This window comes from Eleginops maclovinus, chromosome 23, assembly GCF_036324505.1.
Source record: "Eleginops maclovinus isolate JMC-PN-2008 ecotype Puerto Natales chromosome 23, JC_Emac_rtc_rv5, whole genome shotgun sequence".
NCBI classification, from domain to species: Eukaryota; Metazoa; Chordata; class Actinopteri; order Perciformes; family Eleginopidae; genus Eleginops; species Eleginops maclovinus.
In genome coordinates, this window is record NC_086371.1 from 3,561,599 (window position 1) to 3,586,715 (window position 25,117).

General features: G+C 40.8%; 4 protein-coding genes across 4 annotated transcripts; 1 reads left to right on the top strand and 3 right to left on the bottom strand.

Annotated features, from left to right (window-relative positions):
- Positions 1-203: 203 nt before the first annotated feature.
- Positions 204-4,521, bottom strand: arl9 (ADP-ribosylation factor-like 9). The gene is made up of 4 exons (XM_063876956.1): positions 3,975-4,521; positions 3,011-3,188; positions 2,503-2,678; positions 204-1,809 (listed from the first exon to the last, which is right to left on the bottom strand). Exons 1-4 carry the CDS (start codon positions 4,236-4,238, stop codon positions 1,633-1,635), a joined length of 795 nt encoding a protein of 264 aa, XP_063733026.1. The 5' UTR covers positions 4,239-4,521; the 3' UTR covers positions 204-1,632.
- A 1,697-nt stretch (positions 4,522-6,218) lies between these two features.
- On the bottom strand, positions 6,219-7,815 carry LOC134859479 (snRNA-activating protein complex subunit 1-like). The gene is made up of 2 exons (XM_063875987.1): positions 7,035-7,815; positions 6,219-6,699 (listed from the first exon to the last, which is right to left on the bottom strand). The coding sequence occupies exons 1-2, from the start codon at positions 7,737-7,739 to the stop codon at positions 6,301-6,303; spliced, it is 1,104 nt and encodes a 367-aa protein (XP_063732057.1). The 5' UTR covers positions 7,740-7,815; the 3' UTR covers positions 6,219-6,300.
- Positions 7,816-8,855: 1,040 nt separating this feature from the next.
- srp72 (signal recognition particle 72) lies at positions 8,856-17,824 on the bottom strand. Its single transcript, XM_063876261.1, has 19 exons — positions 17,685-17,824; positions 16,557-16,677; positions 15,248-15,368; positions 14,883-15,026; positions 14,658-14,769; positions 14,539-14,570; positions 14,066-14,190; positions 13,814-13,871; positions 13,363-13,494; positions 13,124-13,252; positions 12,593-12,665; positions 12,321-12,385; positions 12,112-12,207; positions 11,791-11,894; positions 11,549-11,626; positions 10,981-11,118; positions 10,834-10,871; positions 10,520-10,679; positions 8,856-9,840 (listed from the first exon to the last, which is right to left on the bottom strand). The coding sequence occupies exons 1-19, from the start codon at positions 17,782-17,784 to the stop codon at positions 9,660-9,662; spliced, it is 2,007 nt and encodes a 668-aa protein (XP_063732331.1). The 5' UTR covers positions 17,785-17,824; the 3' UTR covers positions 8,856-9,659.
- Positions 17,825-18,247: 423 nt separating this feature from the next.
- On the top strand, positions 18,248-24,721 carry leprotl1 (leptin receptor overlapping transcript like 1). Its single transcript, XM_063876262.1, has 4 exons — positions 18,248-18,371; positions 20,181-20,256; positions 20,605-20,791; positions 22,001-24,721. Exons 1-4 carry the CDS (start codon positions 18,356-18,358, stop codon positions 22,115-22,117), a joined length of 396 nt encoding a protein of 131 aa, XP_063732332.1. The 5' UTR covers positions 18,248-18,355; the 3' UTR covers positions 22,118-24,721.
- The last annotated feature ends 396 nt before the right edge of the window (positions 24,722-25,117 follow it).

Below are 25,117 nucleotides of genomic sequence, written 5' to 3' on the forward strand. Positions count from 1 at the left end.
GTCTTTTAATTTCTGGAATGTTTTGAAAACGTCAGATTCTTTTTTCTAAATTATTACTTTTTCGTAAAAAAAAAAAATATCTGCATTTTTTTTCCAAAATGTCGACTTCCTTCTTCCTGTGGCCCTAACTATCTTTGTCCATGTGTACCTGTGTGCATCATGAGTTCAACACATTAAACACAAACCACACAACAACCAACACATTTAGTGGAAACAATTTATTTAAGTGTGAAAAAATACATTCAAACTGTTCACACAAATACTGTCTGTTTGACATGTTGCTTTTGGTAAAAGGCTCTGAAAATGTAGAGGAAATAAAAAGTGCTTCTTTTTTCAAACCTCCTTATAAATGGTACTCCTGAAGGCTTTGCACGTACGGTGTATTTCCCTTTTATCCCAATGTTTACAGACACATTTCACCCAATAAGAAAGCATTAAGACTTTATAACAAGCAGCTGTGTACATCTCTCTAAACAACAACAACAACAACAACAACAACACATTATTACAAAAGTGACTAGAAAACACGTATTAAAGTATGTACGAACATTTATTACAAAACCAATAATGTGATCCAACAATAACACCCTGCAGTAACAGTGATGGGTAGTGTTAAGGTTCAGGTGACTTGTTTTCAATAATTAAATGACAATAAAACAGCTGATTTTTAAGGCAGACCTCATTTGAAATGCTTAGTTAAACCACTGTTTTATTTAGACGATGCTTGGGTGGGTTTTGTGTCGACTTTCTCTATCAGTTCAAATATTAACGGGTCATTAGAGAGCTTGGGAACAATCCTTTCTTATGTTTTAAAGCTGCAATAGTTCAAATGCATGTTGCCGTGCGAGATGGCAGAAAGAAGTCACGGCTTCAGAGTTAAAAGTACACAAAACATCACGTACCACCTGAATAGAGCAGCTTTTTCGGGTGTGTTTTGCCAAAATGTGAAGTAATAATACCAGATCTTAATCAGAAGCCTCATATTAGGTTGAAATGACAGCTCTTTTCCTCATAAAAACATCATAGGAGAGCTTTAGGAGTCGAGCTATTTTATATTCTTCAGATCACGACACATGGAAAACACTATGATGCAGTCCAGATAAATAACTCCGTTAGAGTCGACAGTGCTTTTACATTTAGTTTTCTGGCACAAACTGAAGCTAAAAGACGGTTAGCTTTGCTGGTGATGAATCTGATGGCTTGATTAAACCTACACCCTGAAATAAAGCCACTGAGATTCTGTACCGTCCGACCATCACCTACAGCGCTGAGTGGCATTAGGAATAAGCAGCACAGTAACAGTCAGTAAAGTGGAACATGTATGGCTCTGTTGATGAGACTCAACATCCGATTTGGTGAAAATAAATCTTTGGTGACTATAACGTTTGAACATAAGAGCTTCCTGTAGGCCTTAAGTTTAAATTAAGACAACAAAACAACTCTGAAGATCTAGTTTGTTGGTAACGGTGAACCACAAAATCGGTTTTTAGCGTCTTTAAATAAATCCAGATTCTAGTTTACTCAAATCAAGACGGCAAATACTTTTTAATTTTCTCATAAATAAATAAAGGTCTCGACCAAAAGGTGCAGAGAACCTGTTAAATCAAAAACCCAGGATTAAGCAGGAGTGTCTTATCTGCTGTCAGAGACCATCTGCAGGATCAGGTCTCGAGCGTCCTGAACGCCGGAGCTGAGCTCGGCCTCGCCCTTCTTCACGTGGGTGCCGATGAGGAACAACCTGCGGTCCCCGGCCCCGGACAGAAACAGAGCGTCGTGCAGGTCGGTGATGCCGCAGGATCCTGGAAGGTCCTGGAAACACGAGTTAGACATGAGGAGAATTAACCCTCCAGCTTTCAAAATGTCCTACGTCTTAAAATTACTAAGCTATTAAAGTCACGTAGATATAAGACCTGAGAGAGAAATCCTTTCTATGCTTTCATGAAATCATTTCCTACACAGACTGTCGTAAACAAAGAGTCGATTCTTTTCATACTCAATAACTTTGCATGAACAAAACGGCATTTCCTTATGATATTAGTCAAATAAACCATTTACTGTGTCTGATTTTGATCATATTATCGAGCGGATTGTAAAGAAATGCAAATTAAATCCAGGTGCAATGTTACCTAGATTCTTTAAATGACATCTCTTGTTTTTAAGCAAATATGGAAGAAGTTCAATGGCTATACTTCTGTTCTGGTTCCAAATGAACATGTATTCTAATTTTCTTCCTCTTGTGTAAAAACTAATTGAATTTCTTTGGGTTATGTGGTTCTGATCTGACACACCAAGTCTTCACTTAGACTCTGGGACACTGTGATGGACATTTGTGCATTATTTCTGACCATTTTTAGACCAATCTACAATGAATCTTAATCAACTAATATAATACTGCATCCCATGTTGAAACAAAGTCTCTATTTATTAACTGTTCATAATACTTTGAGAGGCTTGCAGGCTTTTGTTGAAATCAATGTGGAGTGTTTGTTCTGTCACGCTCACCTGCTTGTTGGCCAGTACCATTAAAGGCAGGCGGGGGTCAGAGGCCAGCAGCTCATGGAGATGTTTCTTAGCGACGGGGAAGAGCTCCGGGTTGGAGGAGTCGACCACGAAGACCAGCAGCAGCGCCTTGGACATGTACTTCTGCCAGTAGGGCCTCAGCTCCGCTTTACCTCCAACTGAAACACAGACATGAGACTGTGACATCCTGTTCAACAAGTGACTAAATGAGACTGCTAACGTTATCATGTCATTTAGCTTAGTGGTGGTAATGTGAAGTCATGTGACCGAGATGTAGTTCATTCATAGCACAGCATTAGCTATGGCATTGAAGCTTCAATTATTTTAAAAGTGGTGTTGATATGTGGAGATTACCCTTCAAGTACCATGGAAAAATCCTATTAGCTTTTTGTCAAAGAAGCCCTTGCAATGCGAACATCCCTGCCCCACTTTATAGGAGCAGAAGTGACCGGTCACATTGGGGATCATCTCTTTTGGGTTCAGGACTTACTCTCCAGGAACTCGATTTGCAGGTCCTCTCTGCTGATGGAGACGGCGTTGAAGCCGTGCGTCGGCTCCATGTCGTGCTCCAGGCAGCCGGTGGACAGACAGTGCAGCAGGCTGGTCTTACCGGCTCCATCCAGACCCAGAACCAGAACCTGAGTCCCTGCTGACTGCACTGGCTTGGACTACAGTGCAAACAAAATCAGCACACAGCAGAAGAAGGCAGAAAACTATCTGGAATTTTTTGATACACCAATTTCTGTACTGATACCGTCAAGATTTGTAGAATCAATAAATGTATTGTTTGATTTATTTGATGTATGTTTTAATCACAGCTTTAGAGCTGCTACTATTTTGAAGTTTTCCCAACAGCCAGTAAATGAATTTCCCAAATACTGATATGGCCAATGAGGTTAAACATTAAGGTTAATATGTGGTTAATTTCAAGACTCATTGTAACAGATTACTCTTTGGTCCATGGTGAATTATAGCCATCACAGTCTAATGAGCAGAAAATGGTAAAGATATATTAAAATGTAGGAAATCAGGAATTAAACAAAAGGTTTCAACATCAAATTTTTACATTTTCTGTCTCTGAAATGAATTATTTTTGTTTCACTTTTAATATAATAAATGCATTCCAATCTAATGGTCAGGTAAGCACTACATTTCCCAGAACCCCCCATGGCACAATCCAGAGAACTAGTATGAACGTGTGGCCATAAAATATAGCTTGGTATTTATTCAGCTGGTTGAAGTAGTAGTTTATACACCCTGGAAGAAGATCATAATAAAATATAAACTAAAGCTGCTGTTATTAAGATCATTTTCGATCAACTTTGAATACTGAAACTATCATTTTAAGTACATTCGGATGTCAATATTAAAGGGGAACGTTATATTTACAAGTAATACTACACTCTCCACCAACGGTTTCTAACGGAAGGTGTGTCCATGGTAACGTGTTTTACCTCGGGTGCTTTCGGAGCTTCTGCAGCGACAACCGGCGCTTCAGCAGCGACGACAACAGTTTGTTCATTCGCATTTTCCTCCCTTCGTTTTTCTTCATTTTCGGCCTTTTTACAGTCTTCCTCCAGCCGCGTTTTGTTCTCTTTACCGCCTTCCTGGGTCTCCTTCTCCCCGGGAGAGGACGCGTAGTTCCAGATAAGATAAGCGACTCCTCCAGCCACAGCCACGGAGGCTCCGAGGACACCGGCTATCCTCAACCCGAACATTGTGCTCAACAGCCGGGGTTAATGTTCTACAATCTACCTGTCTTTTTACCTGTCTGTTTCCACCATTGTTCTTACTTTTCAGTGGTGCTTTCACTTCGTATCCACCCCCTCGGTCTCCTCCATGAATCAACAAGTGGATTAACAGGCAGGAAGCTGAACTCCTCCCGCACGATACTTCCGGAAAGAAGTGCGCCGCTTTCAGTTGCAGTGTTACTAACTAACCGCTTGATGGCGCCATTATTCAACTCTTTTAACAATCATGCATTATAACCATAGACTGTATAAATAATGGGCGTAGTATCCGTGATGTCACCCATAGCTTTGTGAAGAGCCGTAATGAAGCTCAAAGTGGGCGACTCCCAACGTCGACATCTTCCCAGTCTACCTCTGAAGCGGGCGTGGCTACTGAAACACGCCCATCTAGCTCGAAGCTTCCAAGCTAGCGAAGGCTTCCAAGCTAGGCTACATGCTACCGTATGCTACTCTCATGCGGTAGTATTTTCTCCAGCGGCAAGGTGGCTATCACACGCTCCCGTTTAGCATCGTGGGCGTCTTGCTCGAAGGCTAACCCACGGCTAATTAGCTAGCTAACGAGCAAATCTAACAACTGAGCAGACAATACTTTATATATTCTATGGAGCAGACACACTGATAATTAGTGCTAACGGTGCTAAATTAATGATAAAGTTTCACTTACCGAAAAAACTGGAGACTAGACTTCTTGGACGGTCTGGTAGTACAATTATTCGCACAGCAAGCCATATTATGTCTGATATTTGCATTCAAAAGGCACCAACATGTCCGACAGGTCAAGTGCAGTGACTGTTATGCCTTGCACGACCGCTAGCCAGTTCACACTACACAACTCGCTCGGGAGTCTTGAAGTCGTTGTGGTGCGCACACTACGCGATTAAACGGCGACAGGGGGTCACACACTACACGATCTGTCACCAGGATAAAGCACCGGAGTCTGTCTGGTCTCCAAACTACGTTTTGGCACGTTTTTTTTTGCGCTCTCATTGGCTGTAGCTCGTCGGCGCACCCATTACCGGGCGCAACCCTTTTCACGCTACAGGATTTGGACTCGCCGACAGGGGACGCGTCGGGGAGTGTCTCACCTTGCTCTTGAGCAGTTCACACATAACGATCAAATGCCGACTGCCTAGCCCGATTTAACGCCGATTTAACGCCGATTCGTCCCTGAGCTCCAAAATCCGTCTGGGAGCGGCCGATTGGGCTAAAAATCGTGTAGTGTGAACTTGGCATTAGCGGAGCTAGCAGAGCAGACAACTAGCGGCTAGCGCCCACTGACGGCGCTAACCTGTCAATCAAAGCGACCACGCCCTTAATTATGCATAACTTTAAGCCTTAATATAATTAAAACGGGAGAGTTATATAGAAATCCACCCTCCTCACAGTTGTCACGAATAGAGAAATTAGCTATAGAGACCGAAAGCAGTTTTTGTACCACACTGTAAACATGTTTATTTCTGCTGTAAAAATTGGCATTTTAACAAGTAAATTGCTCTGTTTTGGAGCCAGTGCTCAGTTCACTGCTCAGCCCGGAGGTTGCCCCTTGATTATAACCAGTGGTAGAAAGTAGGCTCACTAGGTAAATGTACTTAATTGCAACATTAACAAAATACTGATTGTTTCTAAGAGTAATTGGAACATGGAAAATCATTTATATATTAATCAATATTCAAAGTCAGGATTTTTGAAAAAAGGAAACACACTATTGGGTTTATTTAATGTCTACCATTACATATTTCTACACTGCAAATTTGAGCATATTTCCTTATGATACTGTGTTTCGTATTTGGGCACATGGAAGTACTGTTTTATGAAATATACTTAAATCTATTGTAATCCCATGTGCACAAAAGTTCCTACCCTTATGAGATTAGGCAGGAAAACACTTCTGAAAGGAAATTCTGCATTTCAGTTGTAAAATAAGTCAAACAAAGAGGTCATTTCCCAAATGAAATAGACTTTATTTAACCTGGAGGAACAAAAACAAACAGAACATCTTTACAGAGCTGAACACCCTCCTCCCTTCCCATCACGGTACGAACGGTGCTTTCTGGTTGATCCTCTTCACCGGCACCCTCTCCTTCTGCTCAGGAGCGCTGAGGAGCCAAGCCTGCAGCCGGCTCTCATCCCTCGTCACCCCGAGACTCTTCCAGGTCCGAGCCCTCAAAGATGGAGGCCTCTTTCTCCGCCCAGACTCATTACGCTGCTCTGTTCCCGAGCTGGAGGACTCCACCTTCTTCGGCTGCCTGTACATCCGGTCCTTGGACTCCTCCTGGAAGTTGCTGTAGCTCTTCTGCTTGATGGAGGAGATGAGTCTGGCCCTGGTGCTGTTGGCCTTAGCTTCCCTTTCCACCTCATCCTCGTCCTCATCATCATCATCGTCATCATCATCATCATCATCATCTCCACCACCGTTGTCTTTGTTGTCCTGCGAGCAGTGGTGTAAAGTAACTCAGGTTATTCTACTTTCTACATTTTAGAAGCCAATATTGTACTTTTTACTCCATTACATTTATTAGACAGCTTTTATATACTTAAGATTTAGATGAGCTAATGCAACATATAAATCAATCATTAAATACACTTTGACATGTATTTATAGGTTGAGGAATCCAGCAGCAGTATATAAAGTATTTAAATTAGCTCTACATTTTGCAGCTGTGATAAAAACACACCTATAATCACAAGAGTAAGGCAGTACTGAATATTGAATGTGGGACTTTTACTTTACAAAGTAATTTAAAATCGGAGTGATTCTTCCACCTGTGAGAAGGTCTTCTGCTGCCAGGTAAGGAGCCCTGCCATGCAGTCTTTCAGGCGTGTGGTGAAGTCTCGCTGGGTCATGTTGGCCTCACATTTGACCTCCACCTTCATGTTCTCATACTGGCTCTCGATGTAGCTCACCTCCTCCAGGATGTCTGCGGAGAGGAGCTCCTGCACGGCCATGCTCCTCCCAATAAACGCTGCACACGTGGTTTCCTTCTTTTGTTTCCTCTGCTTTAGGAAGGAGAGATGATGCGGCATGGCGGTGAAGTGAATGGCTTTTGCTGCAACAAGCTTGTGATAGATATACATCACATCTTGATGCCCCGAGTCCCCAGAGTCCTTGATGAACTTCTGGATTACGTCCCAGTCCTTCAGGGCGAGTCTGATCCTCACAGGGGGGACAGAGAGTTGAGTGTGGTACAACCCAAACATCAGATACAGGCCTCCCACACGGATCTGATAGCTGAATGGAGGCAGGAAGTACTTCACGGCCGTGGCTAAGGCTACTCTGCTGAACCTCTTCTGTTCAGCCATACTGACGATGCCTATGAAAACATCTGAGAAGCCCATCTGCCTCCAAACAGCGGCGAAATCCTCGTACCTGATGGAGTTTGACTGCTGGAAATAAGCCAGTAGTTCCTCCACATCTTCCGTCAGAGGGGTGTAGAAAAAGTCACTGAAAGTAGGCCGCAAACGAGGCATCCTGTCCTCTAAACTAACACCTCAGAGACAATCAGGAGTCTGAGAGCTCCGCAGGGATTCAGAGCAGGTGAGGCTCGTCATTAGTTAATCACCTGAAAACCACGCCCACCAGCGGAAGTGTCAATCATGCAGGTGTGCTTTAGAGAAGGCAAATCCTCTCTGTAAAGAATCAGGATCATGAGGCTCAGGTGGCACTGTCTGAATGATGTTAGTTTTAGTTTGGATATTCAATATTAACTCTTCTTCATTTTTGTGTCAGTGACTTAAAATAAATGGATATTATCTCGCTTCTGTTTCTCATCCATATTGTAATAAAAGCTTTTTGAGTTCTACACTGGAAAAAGCAACACACACGTTTTTCCTTGAGTTTGGGTCACCTATTTTATATGAATATTTGATGAAAAAAATGTTTAAATAGTTTCCTGGTCCTGGGACCCAGTGACTCCAAATACATACTGTATTACTACACCTAAAAGGTTGTTAAGTCAGGGCAAAAATCTGTCGTTTTTCCCAAATAAATGAAGGTAAGTTCTTCAAAAAATAGTTTATGTTAGGGAATATTTTGCTTGGGTGTTTAACCTTTGACCTAGTTCATCATTTTCTCCTTCCTCTGTCTCTATTCTGATGGTATAGTTCTTTGGCCTTGGGGTTGCTGTAATCTCCCTGAAGGAGGGGCAGCTTGGGTGCTTTGTTGTTGCCAGTTTCTGACCGAGCACACGCTGACATGAGAGTTTATTGTTCAGGGACATCTGGGCGCCTATTTATCTAGCTCTAGATGCTCTTGTGCGCATATTCTATTGCCAGCTTTAGTTAGATAGTGTCCGTTCCTGTTTAGTCTGGTGATTGAAGAATGTTGATTGTCCATTCTGAACTACTTAAAACCTCGTACTACAGTAGAGATCTTCAGATTTGGTCAGGCAACCGCTCTGTCAGCTCATGTCAATTCTCCGGCCATCAAAGTTCCAGCTTTCCCTCTGTCTCTCTGAGATTTGTCTCCATTGCTCCAGAAGTTTCCATCACAGCATAAACCACATTATCCAAATGCTGACCCCACACACAGATCAACATACGTTTCAAGAGCAGTATTTATGTCTTAGGAAGCACACGGGTCATGTGTCTTTGTTAAGGGTTTTATTAAGACTTAACAAAAAGGGATCACCTGTCTGGTCTGAAAACATGCTCTGGACAGAATACAATTCAAGAATCTAAATGTGTTTCTGCTTGAATTTAGACCAACACAGGGATTAAAAAATAAATATTCCTTATCACTTGTTTTTGTAGCTGATTGAAAGTAAAAGGACAATTTAAGAGAAAACATGAAGCAAAACAGAGTGTGATATCCTATTACTCAGAACCAAGAGATATTAAGGACAATTCTCCCAAAAACGTACTTCATGTTGCCTTGAAAAAGCAGTTTTCTTACCATCATAACCATCGATATGTAAGCTCTTGAAGTCAGTAGTGAAATTGTTTGATTGAATAGAGTGAGAGTGGATTAACCGACTCCTTAAAGACATTTAGAGACGTTTCTGAATGTCTGTCAATTACATGTGAGCAATTTGGATTAAGAAGATGGAGCACCAGGTAAAAGTGAAGAAAACAAAAACATGGTACCATTCATCTGAACCTTTAATGACAAATAATAAATGGCAATATCTGTTTTTAATTAATTCCACTGTGACCTCACAAGGTCGCGAGTAAAAACACTTGGTTTTGCAGAGCAACGAAAAGTTAATTTCTGTGGAAACGTCCTTTAAATACTCTTCTGTGTACTTTTAACTACAAATCAATGCCAAAGAATAGCAGAGGGCAGCTTTTGGTTTCACAGAATTCAATGAATGGTCAGAACAAAAATAAAACTTGAAAATAAAAAAGCGGATTTCTCTGAGGCAGCCGTGTGTCACGGGACGCTCCCCTCGACTACCAGCCTCCTTTGCCTCCTTTCTTCTTCTTCTGTGGTACCTTCTTGCGCGTTGCCCCCGACGCTGCAGGTTTCTGCTGTCGCGGGGGGACCACGTTGCTTGCGGGGGCCGTGGAGGAGCCGGATGCAGACCCTGGTCTGGGAGAGGTAGGGGGGCTGCTGGCTGTCTTACTTGCATCCCTGGGGGGGGGGGGGGGGGGGGGGATAATTCATGTTAGAGGCAAGGAAGTATTTGTCCATTCTGGAATTGGTTAGCAGCTAAAAAGCACCAAATGTGATGCTTGACAAACACTGTGTCTCGTGTCTGTGAATACTTTAAAGGAACATTTAAATAAATGTGGTTTCAAAAAATGCTCCTTTGCTCTCTTTTCAAGACTTAAATGAGAACACACATCGCTAATTTTCAGCATAGTACTTGGTAGTAGGTATATTTAGAGCATGAAGCAAGACAGCCTATTCCCAACAATCGGTTTCGGTTTTAGACTCAAAATTGAAACTAAAATAAATAAAAAATGACGTGACTGTGAATTATACCTTAAATCACCTCTACTCATTGTTTTGTTTAAAACTAATAAAGTTAGTATTTAATATACAAAGACAAACTGTGAAAAGCATAGTAACCTCACATTTGAGAAGTTTACTTGTGTATTTACACTTTGGCTGAGACTGAGAATAACTTCTGGCTGAAGTAACACTGCGGGACATCTCCACTGAGGATTCATTGACACGGAAACAGAAAGGAGAATCTTCTGAGCTTTTCCTCCATGAGACAAGTTAACAACTGGGTTTCCCGAACAACAAACAGCCCAGAGAGCTCCACCTGCAGGAGATGTGTATATCGACGTGATTGTTCACTCACAGCTCGGCTGAAGCTCCTGCTGTCGCTCCCTGTGTTCCTTTTCCGATCGTGTCCTTCTTCTTGCCCTTCTTCTTGCCTCTGTAGTAGGAACGCTCCCTCATGGGCAGCCACCGCTCCTGGTCAGGGGTCGCTTTGGGGTCGCAGTTCTTGGGCAGTTTGCCTACAAAAACAACGACAGGTTAGACAGATCTCTGGTCAATAACAAGATGCTAAGGTTATGACAGCTCTTAAGGAGTTAAGTTGAGGCCTTTTTCAAGCATTTTGTGAAAGCAAGTTTCCATTTCGGTCCAAACAATATTTGAGAAATGTCTTACCTTTCTTTTTCTTCTTCTTCTTTTTGATCTCGCCTTGGCTGTAAAACAAATCCAGACGGCATAAAGAAGGTGAAAGTGTCAATACTTTTTTAAAACCATCTAGTATATTTCTGAAGCCAGTGTGAACACAGTAATGACAGTTCACACCTCTGTTCTTTGGGAAGGTTTTCTCCGATGACCTTAGCAGCCTTTTTCCTGACGTAGTTCGCTCCGTGGGAGTTCTCCAGCTCGTCCACGTCCACATTTAAGGCCATCGTTTCTGCGGAGGGGAGGTGTTTGCTGAGGCTGCACAGAATGCTTAGGAAAACCTATTTTATATTGGCATTTGAAAAGGTACACCCTGTAGTCCTCTTTGCACTTCTACTGTTAGGAACTAAATGGTGTTCAAGAGGTCATAGCATATATGAAATAGAATTAAAATATAGTGTTCATCTCAGCTTGGATAACAAATAATGAGGCTCCATTACAGTTTTCTATACAGTTAACACAATACTGTTCTTTAGCTTCTGTGGTGTGGTCTTCTAGAGCTGAAAATAAATACATTTTTAATTCTGGCAATTTCACAACTAAGCAGTCAACCGTTTTGTCTAGAAATTAAACAAGTGAATAATTATATTTTCCAAAATCACAAGGTGGTGTCTTCATATTTCTTATCTATCCAAGATAAGTCTAAAACAACAAAGATATGTATTGATTTCAGGAGGTCAAAGGATACGATTTGGCTTTATCTGTGTCCACCAGAGAGTACGCCGAGATGAGTTGTGCCAGTGTGTGGATGTCGTTGGTGTTTTGCCTTTTTTGAGAAGAAAAAACAAGACGCATTTTAGTTTTCCTGCTCCATAAGAACCTAATGATGTTTTGATTGAACAATAAGCAGAATCAACAGCTGAGAGATAACCACATCATCACAAACACTCCGCTCTGAACCACAGAGTGTTTCTACGGGGCTGAACTCACTTCCACAGCTGCTCCAGATCACTGATGGCTTCTTTTTTCCGTCCGTACTTCAGCTTGAAATTGGCAGCTTCTCGTACGAGGGCCAAGTGAGCAGCAGATCCGGGCTGTGGAGGAGGAAGATTATTAAATCAAAACACATTCAGAAATGACTTCCTGTCATGGCTTAACGTGTCAGTAAATTATTACTAACAGCCTCGACTTTAGGTGGAGAGTGGCAGCTGGTATATTCTGCATTATGACCCCATGTTTGTTTTGGATCATTCCTATCAAGTACTCTGATGTTTCTGCACAAATCCAAGAACATACATTTAAGACACAAACCTGCTTGGACTGGTAATGCTCGATCCCTTGTTTGAAAACCTCGATAGCGCTGTCGATGTCTTCTTCATGGGAGTACATCGTTACCAGAGCGGAAATCTGACGAGTCAACGACACAGTTTAGATTAGAGTTGAATCGTAGAGGTTACACAGTTACCAGGGTACGTAAACCAGCCACGCTTTATAGAAAAGGCAAATCTGAACACACTTACCATCCCCGATTTGTGCTTGAACTCTTCAATGGACCTTAGAACATCACAAGCTTTTGTTACGTGACCTAAAGACCAAAGACAGACCAAAAAAACGAGTATTATCACACAAACGCAGCCATGTGACCATAAAAACCAACTGAAAATGACTAAACTGCCTCATTTAAAAAAAATATATGTATTAAAAGCTTCTTTTTTTTTAAGGAACCTGGAGATGTAGAGCTGATACCCCGTAAGAGTAGGGTTAGTAATGAAACCATAAATCATATCCGTACCTTGTATTAAATAGAGTTGTGCCATTGTCAGTTTGATGCCAGAAGCACTCTCTGGATGTTGGTCTGAGAATTGCTGGAAGACAAAAGGATAATAAGTAAGCATGGTGCAAGAAAACACAAATCACTGAATGTGTTCAAAACAAAGGGTTCAGCAGCTTTTCACATTCAAGCACAAGGTACCACAGCCTTCATTATGTCCTCTAAATAGTTATAAATTGAACTGTCAACACCTTGATTTTCCAGCCTCAAATGCAAAACCTTTCTTGGGCCTGAGGAAACCCTGTCAAACGTTCAAGGCTTTGTAGGGACCCTGCATTAATCAGCAATTCTAGGATCATTCAAATGTCTCCAGGCATGTGTTGCATTCTGTGTGCCTGTAACTCTTATCCATTTGCTATGCCTGTCAATAAAACTAGACGTACTTGTGTAGTATAGATATCTATAGTCAGTGCTTCACTTTTTGCATGATCAGAAAGAAAAGCAGGAGGATTCATTTAGATTCAAGACAACCAGCAGTGTATCACTCAGTACCTGCAGCAGCTCGATGGCTCGGCTGTGCTGCTTCTCTCTGCACAGCTGAGCCACCTGGATGAGGACCGGCCGGGGGTGACCCGGATTCTGAGACTGAAGACTGGACGCCAGTTTCCTGCACTGCTCAGCCTGTTGGTGTTAATGCACAGACATATCCAGATTAGTAACGGGATCTAACACTGAGAAGTCAGCCATCACTGCTCTCCTCTTCCTCTGAATGATAACAGCTGATCCTCTACCTGGTTAGTGTACATGGCCAGCAGGGATTTGTTGAAGTCGATGGCCTGCAGCTGCTTCTTGGCCAGCTTGTACTCCACACCTTCAGCGTTCGTCAGCTTCACCTTTTTCTTCGAGTCAAACACGTTTTGGTCCTACGGAAACAGACAGAGCTTAAATTAAATCACATTTCCTCCTGGTGGACTTCGAAGAGTTGAAGATTTAGTTAGTGAGATTGAATGCGTTGAAATACAGATCAACATTCCACAACTATTTTTTGTACTACTATTCCGAATGTTATGCAGGTCCTGTAAACATCTTACTCTGTTTCGATATTCAGAATTAGTGCTTCTTAGGAAATTACCCTATTTTCCAATATAGGTGTGTGGGATATATCGATAAATCCAAGCTTTTATGTTGGGCCTAACTTGGAATATTTTGTGCATGTAATCGTATTTAGCATCATAAACTCACCTTGTTTATTGTAATGATATTGTTGGCAGTCACAGCGAGCAGCCCCACATCTGATGGCCTGCAAATAAAGAGCATGGCATATTCATTTAACATCTACACTGTTTACACATACTACCAAAAACAAACAGCTTGTGTACATAAATGCAACAGCGTAACAGGCTTTAACACACAAGTACAATCACACAACACACTGGAATACAACGGCATTAATGCTTTATTTCCTTCCTCAGCTTTCAGAAGTGATTCCCTCACTTGAGCTTGATGACCTGGTTGTAGAGCTGCAGAGCCTCGTCTGTCCGGCCCTGTAACTGCATGACGTACGCCATCTGAGAATGAATTACAGCCAGCTCTGAGTCGATGTCCTCCTCAGTCACATCCTGAAAGGGACAAACAAACAATTATTTAGCACAAGCATGGGCATAGTTGTACATGTAGTATGCAGAAAAACACCAGCATTATTCCTATTTGATCAAACATTTAAAAATCCTGATCTTTAACCGGAATATTTCTGGGGAATCAAGTCTGGGCTGTTCAGTAAGCTTCAACCGCACAGCTTCACTCTGCACTTACAAAAGAAATCGACTTAAAACAAGATGAAAGCCATTCATTATTATTTGTGCCTATTTGAGAGTTTATACTTCTTCAAGGCAACCTTCTTCTGCTAAAAGTGATGATTCTTGATGAATAGAGTTAAATATTTTCAGGAGAAATCAAACAACACTCACAGAATCATCTGCCAAAGACACTCTGCACAGCTCTGTGAAATAAAAACAACCAGTTAATGCCAGATCAAAGAAGGGGTAAATAGAAGTCTGACAGAAGTGCAGAACAGAGAGGGACTGACCCTCTGCCTCCTGTAGTTTGCTGAGCGCCTCTGTCAGCTGTCCTTGACCAATCAGAGCGCAGGCAGCGTTGTAGCACAGCTCATACGTGGACTCAGGCAGACCCAGATCCTCCTGTAGAAGAACATGGAACACATCTTCTTGATAACCAAATATTACAATAGATGCATGTTTAGAAAATAAATAAACCACATTACACTTTTCTTTATCTGGTTAGAAGTGCTTACCAACGGCGCTTCCTCCCACTGACTCATGGAGGCCACCACAGCAGAGAGGTTGGTCTTCCTCTCCTCCTCGTACTCGTCCTGGGAGTTCCTGATCAGGTCTGTGTAGACGGACTTGCAGTCATTGTAGCGCTCCATCCTGTACAGCTGTAAAATAAAGAGAGAGATGCTTCCAATCAGCAGGAGTCCTTGAATTTAAATTTACAACAAGGTTCAGAGAAAAAGCTAAGGGGTTTTAATGCCTTCCCCTCAAATTCATAAGCAAAGTGCTGGGCAGGGAACACTGTCTGCTTTCAATATACAGGGTTTAAAAGCAAGGTCTACAAACAAACAGGATCCAGCAATAATGACATGCTCTTTAGCCTTACCACTTGGCCATAGAGCTCCTTCAGCTTGTCTGTTTGTTCCGGAGCAGACTCGATGGTCTTCAGGGCGTTTTCCACTCGGTTCAGCCGGTATTCGCAGTACGCCTTCTCAAACACAACCTCACTGAGAAAGAGGAGGAATCAACGTTATTTTAGTGGGGAGATAGAGCCAACTGCAGAATAAGTAATCAAGTTGTTTTAGTAAATCATGAAAGAAGCCAGTTTTTAATACTGTTATCTGTTAAAAGCATTGAACACAGTGGCTTTATATTAAACATAGGGCTGAACGATTTTGGAAAATAATCTAATTGCGATTTTTTTCCTCAATATTGCAATTGCGATTTAATATGCGATTATTTTTTCAAGGTCCTCTTCTCATGTATTTTTCAACAAACACAAGCAATAAATCAATCGTGATTACAATCGTGAACCTGGTGAGGTAGCAACAGTAGCGAGGCACGTTCTGCACAATACCTGACATTGTGCAGCATCTTCCTTTTCAAAGCCAACATAATTCCACACAACTGACGTGCCGCCCCTCTTTGGTACCAAACTTCCAGCCGTGCACTCTTCTGACGAGCCCGAGGCCATTGTGCAACAGGTTCAAGCGCAGCGTGGACTTCTTTCCCTGCCTGCTCGCTTGCTCGGCTCGCTCGCTCGCTCGCAAGTCACGTGACCAGATCAAATCGCAGCCTTTGCGGTTGGAAAATCTTGTTTTGTCCTATCGCGATATTATCGCAGATGCAATTAATCGTTCAGCCCTAGTCAACAGAGCAGCAAGTAGGCTTTATTGATATTTAATATAACTAGTTGTGTCTAATAAAACATATCTGATTATGTTTTAGTGCCTATTCTCATCGAGTATGGAACAAACTATCTGCTGAAGGCAATTATAAGAGAGTATCATTAAGAGTCATATTCAAGCCATCGCTGCTTCATTTGCATCATAGATTGTAAATGCAAGCCATCTACTACTCATTTATTGTTTTTTCACTATATAAAGCACTTTTGTCTGCTTTACTACAAAACTGTGCTCTACACAGAATCTGTAATTAATAGTAGATTAAACAGTAGCGTATAATAATCAAAATGTCAAATATATCAAACACCAAACTATTCAATTAGCAATAACTTGAAACCGTGAGTAAACAGTAACATTAGAGAATCTGTAACCAGAGAATATTACGGTTAGAAATAGTAAATTATGTTAGTGGTTGCCTTTTTGGTTAATCAAACCATTGTTCCAGTGTTAATATAAACAAAGCAAATTGAGTTATAGAGAGACAGAAAAACACAGAACACAGTCGATTACCTGCCGAGCAGTTTGGAATGAGTGTTCATGACATTCAGCGCCTCTTTGAAGCCGCCGTTCTGAACCAGGCAAACTATTTTACAGTGAACGGCCGTCACATCGTCCCTGTTCTCTTGCAGAACTGTGAATAAAGATAAAACAAAGCAGATTAAAGGGATTTTCAAAGAGTGTGATGTTTGGACACAAAGACACCGGTAATCATGAAAAGGGGATTGCTTCAAATAAACCAAATGAGAAAGGAGAATAAATAGAAAGGATTAAGTAAGAAATGAATCTTGCTGAAACATGAGCAACAGTGAAAAATAACTGAAGTTCACTATAAAAATTACAGCAAATCAAAAAGGAGAATAAATAGAAATGATTAAGTTAGCTTGACTTAAGTTCACTATAAAAAATACAGAAGGAGGAAAATAGGTGAATTGAGGCAAACAAATACAACTTATTTAAACTAATAAATGTTGTCTTCTACAGTGCATGTTACCTGCACTATAATATGAAAATACCGCAATAAAATGAAAGGAAAGTGACGAGCTTGAGGTTGGCATTGGGTAATGATGCATTTGTGTATCGGTTTCTAAGGGACTTATGATGTCAGTACATGTGTATGTTGATTACAATGTTTGTATCACGAGTATGCTAAATATTGGAAGGAAGAAAACAGCAAATTAAAGAAACAGGTGCAAAATCCAACTGATTTACTGTGGACGGAAAACAGTATTATTAGAAGAGAATACACTATTCTGAGGGTCTGGTGACAGCTGACTGAAAGCTGGTTAGCTGCCCTCCATGATCAGTTAGCTGCAAGGCTAGGGACACGTCACTAGTCAGAGAAGGACCACGCATGTCTTTAGCTAAATACTACTTTACTACGTTATATAAAACCTACACAAACTCGATGCGTTTGTAGCAACAATACTGAAGTATACAAATATGAATATATGTTTGCTATACAAAGCTAACTTCGTGTTTGAGACACCTCACAAGTACATGTCTAACTACAGTTAGCTTAGCCACATGCTAACAGCTGGTCATGCTGCTTAGCAACTCAAGAAATAGACCGCATTTGTTCACTGTATACTACCATTTTCGGGTTGTTTTATAGTAGCAATGAAAGATGCGAATACGTACTTTTAGTCAGAGCTTTAAGGGCTCTTGTAAAGTCTCCATTCTGCCCACAGCGGTTCACTTCGGTCCACAGCGAAGCGACCGAGATCCCTCCGCTCGCCATCTTCGCTGAGTGGGGCTCACAGAGTCGACGGAAGTAGAAGCTGTACACATCCGGGTAAACAAGAATTGTGTTTATTTATTGTATTTATTTAAATTATTTGAATTAAATAAATACTCAAAAATATAGTTAATGATTAACCCCGACTTTATTCCATAGTGTTAGTTTTTTTTATTGTTTTGTTGTATATCTCGGCAAATGATGCTTTCATATACAACCTGAAAAGTAAAGCTTTCGTAGAGCTGCCATGGTAAGCAACTAATAGTAGCATAGTTTATACACTGTCCCAAATTAATGAACACTTTATTTCTATCAGACACCAACTTTGGTTGATGTTGAGATCATCAGAAACGTATTCCCCTCGTTTAGGCTATAAACAATAAAACTACAAACGATCATTTGTTTTTTTTATCAGGTTGTGTCTGTGAAAGCATCACAATTCCGATATTTATTATAGCACTGGAAGGCATCACCACAGGAGTTTCGGTCGAACTCGGCATCACTCGGCTTCACTCGGAGGGGGGGCACTGTTGTCATTCGTCAGGGCTGTGAGTCGAGCTTTTGTCCAGGAGAAATGGCTGGGATTAAAGGTAAGCCAATTGTACTTTTAATTTCCTCTAGAAAGCCTCTACATTCCGGCTCATTTTACGCAACTGTGACAATTCATCCCGAAGGAAGATGGATGCGTTTTCCACGTCCAGCTAGCTAACGGTAGTGAAGTAGGATATAGCAGCAGGGCCACTGTAGCAAGCCGGCCGTTGAAGCCGAATTTTGGAATGGCGTAGTGGCCAAATGGTGGTACTACAACATCCGTGAAGTCATTTTGGCCCAAAAATACTCTTTCCCATTGCTTTACATTAATAATAATAAACGTTATTTATATAGCAACTGTCATGCAAGTTGCAGCCCAACGTCTTTACAGAGTAAGAACAGATACATAACAGTAACAATGAGTACAAATATCAACACAAACAAAAAGGGTTAGATCACAGAACCATGAAACAGTAAAACAGGAACCATGATACCATTCAAATTAGCCCAAATTAAAAATATAGCTCTTTAAATGAATCCTATGGAGTTGGGAAAAAGAGTAGTAATTTTATTGTTAATCAGTGTATAATTTATGTTTGAGCTAAACAAACGAATCAGAACACCTTTATAGCCCTTATTTAAATTATTAGGATCCAAAAGTTAAATGTATAAATGTGCTAAAAGCTGAATCCAGAGTTATTTCAAATTAAATTCCAATAGCTTTATTGGCATGGCCATAATGATATACTGTATTGCCAAACATTTGTACAGTTCTGACATCTATACATAAATATACATAATAAAACAAGTTAAGGTGATTTATGATTATTGAATTATTGTAGTCCTTATTTTTAAAGCTGAATCCAGGGTTATTTTCTCTTTCAATTAATTTGACTGAGCCGAGAGCAGGGAAATCAGGGGCGGGGCTTAAAAGGGCAACTCAACAGCGCATGCTCAATGGGCCCACATACGGGTCCTTTATGCATTTACAGCCGCTTTATGTTGAGCTTCAAGTGCTCCTGAGTAACTCTCATAGGAATGAACGGAGTATCCAGTTCTCTTTATACATCCATGCAGTAGAATCGTTAGCATTTTAGCCTTTATTCCTCAGGCTAGAAAAAAAGGCGCAACAACACAATGAAATGCACAATAACGTTATTTGACACACTCCAGCTATGTAACGTTACATAATGATGGTGAATTTTATTTCCCCTCTTCTTTTAACAGTGTAATAACGTGGTGGATACCGTTATAATGCTAATGCTAGCTGCACCCTAACTTGATTGAGATGCTGTGCTTTCTGCAGTGAGCTGCCGGGATTATGTTCTGTTAGCGAGCATGCACACTGACTAATGCTTCCAGAGTTAAAACAGTCCCTAATGACCCGGCTTAGATTGCAAATGTAGCTGTTACACATGAAATCAGCTGATTCATCACATGAGAAGCTAAAGGGGCCCTGCTGCAAGGATGTGATGGCAGTGGTGGATAGTAACATAGTACTTGTACTCAAGTATTGGAAGTACAATTTTGAGGCACTTGAGGAGGTGGAAGAAGTACTCAGATGTTGTGTTTGAGTACAATTAGATGTACTAGGGAGTACAAATACTCTGGTACAAGTAAAAGTCCTGCATTCAAAATGTTATTCAAGTACAAGTAGAAAAGTACAAGCATCAAAATATACTTAAAAGTACCAAAAGTAAAAGTATATGGAGCACAATCCGGGCAAAACGTTTTTCATCTTTCGAAACAAAAACATGTATTAGAAAGTTCCTATTTTGATCCTGAACATTACATTGATGTGTTTATCAAAGCTGGTAGTGAACTGTGTCATTTCCCATGCTTAATATCCTCCCCTCTTCCTCTCCTAGCTCTCATCAGCCTGTCCTTTGGGGGGGCCATTGGCCTCATGTTCCTCATGCTTGGATGTGCCCTCCCTGTGTACGAGTAAGTATCAGCATCACACACTGTGTGTGTGTGTGTGTGTGTGTGTGTGTGTGTGTGTGTGTGTGTGTGTGTGTGTGTGTGTGTGTGGGGGGGAAAACTTCACACTTGGCACTCACACACATGCTTTGGGTGATCCCATCATAGGTTTACAGCTTTAGATGCAGGTGTGGAGCAGGCTTGGATTACCTGTCTTGGGAATCCAAAATAACAGTTTCTATTGTATTTAGATGTCATTACACGATGTGTCCCCATCTCAGCACTCTCATATAAACAACCCCTCTTTAGACTTATTCCTCTCTGGACATTCCTAAAACACCCCCTTATGTTTATTTTTCTCTCTCTCTGCAGTAAATACTGGCCTTTGTTCCTCCTCTTCTTCTACATCCTCTCCCCCATCCCATACTGCATCTCTCGGAGGGTGGTCGACGACACAGACTCGGCCAGTAATGCCTGCAAAGAGCTGGCCATCTTCCTCACGACGGGCATCGTCATCTCAGCCTTCGGCCTGCCCATCGTCTTCGCCAGAGCTGAAGTAGTAAGTCGCAGAGGCTTCTTGGTGCCTTTTACAGCAACAAATCAAACACACTGATTTGTAGGAGAACTCTGCCAAGCAGCAAACCTAAAGTAGAAATGAAACAGACACATTTAAACACCTTGTGAACTTGTGAAGCTCAAAATAAGTGTCTCTCAAGTTGTGTCTCACCCAAACAGCCTCCATTTACAAGAGCTGGATTTAATTAGCATACACATCTGATGCAGTGGTGCAAAGAGAAATATTCCGGGGTATATGTAGCAAGGAAGGAAGAACAAAATCCCATAAAAGATAACAATATACTTTTTGTTAACCCTAACATTTCATCCCTTTGTGCCACACTGTTACATGCTCACACACACTGAAGATTATTTTTGACTTAATCCCAAATTCACTGTCCTTCTGCCCCAAATAATCACCAGAGCTCCACATGTGGATTAATCCGCACTATGTCTTCCTGTTTGTGTAACGTCTGCAGGAAAGATGCAGGGACTAGCTGTTTCAGGAACACGATGAGACGGTAGAGAAGGTGTTGGTCTTTCTATGGGGAATGATGACAATAACATTTACAGCTTGAATAATTATGGATTTTGAAAAACAAGACATATAACCTTGGACTTTTAGAGAGTGGGACGGATATTTTTTGAATCGATTTCCCATTTCATAGCGGTAATCAAAGCATTACATTACATACTCACATATCTCTTGCTGTATATTTCTCTGGTCCTCTGCTCACTGCACATGCATTTCAGCCTGAAACTTTACTTTCCACCACAAAACACCTCCACACAAACAGTCTGTCAGGAGAGAAATGCTAGTGAGAGTTACTAAACGTTAGGTTTATCAATTAAACATGGCCCCAATTTACTTCAAATTACAAGAACTTTCTCCATTTGAAGATTGGTCCTTACTTAAAAAATTCAATGTAAAACAAGGTGTCTAAATGATATACAAACAGCCATATCCCATTGAGGAAAAACATGTCCACCAGAGAGCCAATTAATAAAAAAAGGGGGATGGCTGTAGTTGGACAGGATTAGCATTTAGCCGCTGCTAACATCTCATCCTGAGTTTAATAACAGTAGAGCAGTGTGTGAATTGATGAACTCTTGCCGTGGACACCCTGTAGATTCTGCCCTAAATATGCGCTGAACCCTGGCAGCAGTCACCGCAGCATTTGTTAACCGGAATAATTGATGCGCGTGTTTGCAGATCGCCTGGGGTGCGTGTGCGCTCGTGCTAACGGGGAACGTAGTGATCTTCAGCACCATCCTGGGCTTCTTCATCGTGTTCGGATCCAACGACGACTTCAGCTGGCAGCAGTGGTAAACCAGCAGCAGGGGGGGGGGACCTTATTCTGAACTGTTTTTATTAGCATTACAATTATTATTATTATTATTATTATTATTATTATTATTATTATTATGGTAAAAACTGTTTGGTTCTTGTTGTTGTTATTTATATGATGACCGCCCACCCATAGACTCACACCAAACCAGTGCAATACTTTGTTTTTTTTACCGCCTGCTTCATATTGAACTGACACAAGTGGGATGGAAAATGCTGACTTACAGTTGGATTTGTTCTCGTTTTAGTTTTGCTCTTGTGAATTTTTTCTCCATTTGTGTGTTTCATTTGGAGCGACATAAGCTGATGAGCGCTGGTGAACAACTGCTGGTTTTATCTGTGAACAAACATGTTGAAAATAGCCCAGTTGAATGTGGAAGACGACTCAATCTGACCAAAGGGACAGGGCCATACCTTTCTCTATTTAGAAGACACTCTGGTAGAAGCTAAATGGAGTTTAAATTAGCAGAACAATGATCGAAAATCTGCATCATATAAACTCAGATTCCACCACACATTTCAATTTGTGTGGAATTTGTTTAAAACTAAAATGCTTTTTGTCACTCAAAAGTGGAAAATAAACAGATCAAGTGCGGGTTTAAGTTAAGCTTTCTGCTAACGTAATGCTCAGATCGCTATTCTGTGAAAGTGTAGAAGCTCAGTGTGTGTTTTAGACTGTTACAACCCTTCTCATTTGTACATCCTGTTACATGTATAAATGTTACTCTTTGTTTGGGACCATGTTGGCATTACATGTTCAATCATTTTCATTTATGCAATCCATAAAAGTCGTAAGCTGTCGCCTCACAAAGTAAGTAGACGATGTTCAGGAGCAGCAGAGTGTTTGTATCCTCCTTAAACTCAGACGAGAGGCTTCGTTTAAACAGCCTCAGCGTCACTGCAGAGATCAAATTTACCCGACGAGGTGATTTCCCAGCTGGATGCTTATTCGCCGAGTTGTTCTGCATACGATAGCTGTTGCCTCACTCTAATGAACGGCCATGCCTCGCCGTGTCAGGTGAAGAAAGCACGAGAAGCCGCCAGCTAGGTAGGATTATCCCGAGGACAGCGATTGAAACTGAACGGAGATAAGAACCGGCCGACTTATAGCCGCTAAGCTTTTTAAACAGGACCCTTTCAAAATAAAAGCACCCCTGTGCTCAGTGTAGTTTTCTCTCTCTAAAGGTTTGTCGCACATTTCCTCACACCAGCATTCTCATGGTTTATGATTTCTATGTTCTCCGGTCTGAAGGAAATAGTTTGGGTTGTGTAATATGTAGACAGGTTTAGCTCTCCTGTTTCACTGCATTAGAGGGAATGAGTGTCTGGCTCCTGGTTGAATGGAGGGTCAAGGGTCGGACATTATCCTTTGGACGTTGATTTTGATTTTGTTTTGGTTCATTTTGAATATGTGCCCTCTGGAAGACACTTTTATTTTATTTAAATAAGAACTGATGACTGATGATAATTTATAATGTGTCCCAATATTTAACATGTTCTTGTGTTCTTGTGTTGTAGGCCATCCCAGAATTGTTTATTTTTACCATGGGTTTGCATGCACACTGATTTCCAATGAAAGTTTAATCCTTCTGATAAAAAAAAGGAAAAATTAGGCAAAAAAAACCATGATGGTACTACAGGGGTTATTATTTATGTACATGTGCTTACACTATAAACTGTTTGTCAAGACAGAGTAAAAGCACATACGTTGCTTTAAAACCGTCATTTGTGATTCCTGTATCTATTTTTGTATGGATGACACAAACAAGACACAATTCCCTTATCAATGAACTTTACAAATGTTGATAGGTGGTCTAAAAATAATACTTTGATAGCTGATTACTAGCTTTATGCTAAGCTAATCGCTACCCGGTTCTATACTTGGAGCACAGACATGAGAATATCTGTCTTCTCATCTGATTCACATTAACAGCTTCAATTTCTAAAGATAAACAGAAAGTAAAACTCTTAAATTAACTACATTATGTCTTAAATCAATTAACAAATCTCTGAGAAAAGCATTGGAAATCTACAGAGGAAACCCCCGGCTAAAAATGCTAACTGACCCTGGGCTCTGGCACTGCAGTTCGACATTAACACTCCTCTTTAAGATATTTATTTCCTCTGTTACACAAATCCCTCAGTGAAGGCACTGATTGTAGAAAAGCACCATAAAAACCATGGCAGCTTTCTTAATATCCAGTTATATGTAACTAAGTGAGTGAATATTGAACACTACTGACATGATTTGTGAATATTGTTACGTGACACCACTTTTGAATTGAACGCGCTCTGAACATCAGGGGAACGTCTGTGTGACACTGTGGATTTTAAGCTAAACTCCTCAAATGTTCTCCGACTTTGTTCTGGTGTGTCGCTGTGGGCCGGGTTTCTCTGTGTTTCTGTGAAGAGAATCTGATCCGGGGAGGGATATTGTATTTCTTTATTTTAATAAGGAGCTTTGTGTCAACATCCAACGCCATTTCGATCTACGATGTTTCTGTTTAGTAGGCAGAAGTCAGCATGGTGGTCTTCTTCTTCTTCTTCCTTTTTTTTTTTTTTTTTTAAATAAACGCCATTTTTGAACATCCTCTCCTTTGAATGACTCCAAATACATTTACATGACACATCACAAACATAAGTAAAACTGATATCATCTGCATACAGAAAGTGTTTAGCAGATCATGTCAAGTATAAAGAGGACATTTTAATATACAGTGATGTTATTATCAATCCTGAACCTGTGATATTTAATGGAAGTCAACTGGATGATTAACTGACACTTGAATATAAACATTTGTTAAATAGTTTATGACATAACTAATGTAATTTATGAATCTACAACTTTTCCTGAGGCCACTTGCTGCCGTATGAACAGATACTGAAATAAAATGTCCTAAAAGATTAAGGAGTTATGTCCTTATATGTGCGTTTAAATACATAATTTAATTTGCTTTCTACTTATTTAGCAAACAGTGGCTT

Bases quoted from the DNA above. Each gene is read 5' to 3' on its own strand.
- arl9 (XM_063876956.1), bottom strand. From the start codon at position 4,238: ATGTTCGGGTTGAGGATAGCCGGTGTCCTCGGAGCCTCCGTGGCTGTG. The intron at 3,189-3,974 runs GTAAAACACGTT...TTTGCACTGTAG, and splicing joins AAGCTCCGAAAGCACCCGAG to TCCAAGCCAGTGCAGTCAGC. The intron at 2,679-3,010 runs GTAAGTCCTGAA...TCTGTGTTTCAG, and splicing joins GCAAATCGAGTTCCTGGAGA to TTGGAGGTAAAGCGGAGCTG.
- LOC134859479 (XM_063875987.1), bottom strand. From the start codon at position 7,739: ATGCCTCGTTTGCGGCCTACTTTCAGTGACTTTTTCTACACCCCTCTG. The intron at 6,700-7,034 runs GTGGAAGAATCA...CACTGCTCGCAG, and splicing joins AGCAGAAGACCTTCTCACAG to GACAACAAAGACAACGGTGG.
- srp72 (XM_063876261.1), bottom strand. From the start codon at position 17,784: ATGGCGAGCGGAGGGATCTCGGTCGCTTCGCTGTGGACCGAAGTGAAC. The intron at 13,495-13,813 runs GTGAGTTTATGA...CTGTTTCCGTAG, and splicing joins ATATCATTACAATAAACAAG to GACCAAAACGTGTTTGACTC. The intron at 9,841-10,519 runs GTGAGTGAACAA...CCCCCCCCCCAG, and splicing joins GCAGGAGCTTCAGCCGAGCT to GGATGCAAGTAAGACAGCCA.
- leprotl1 (XM_063876262.1), top strand. The intron at 20,257-20,604 runs GTAAGTATCAGC...CTCTCTCTGCAG, and splicing joins TGTGCCCTCCCTGTGTACGA to TAAATACTGGCCTTTGTTCC. The intron at 20,792-22,000 runs GTAAGTCGCAGA...GCGTGTTTGCAG, and splicing joins TCTTCGCCAGAGCTGAAGTA to ATCGCCTGGGGTGCGTGTGC.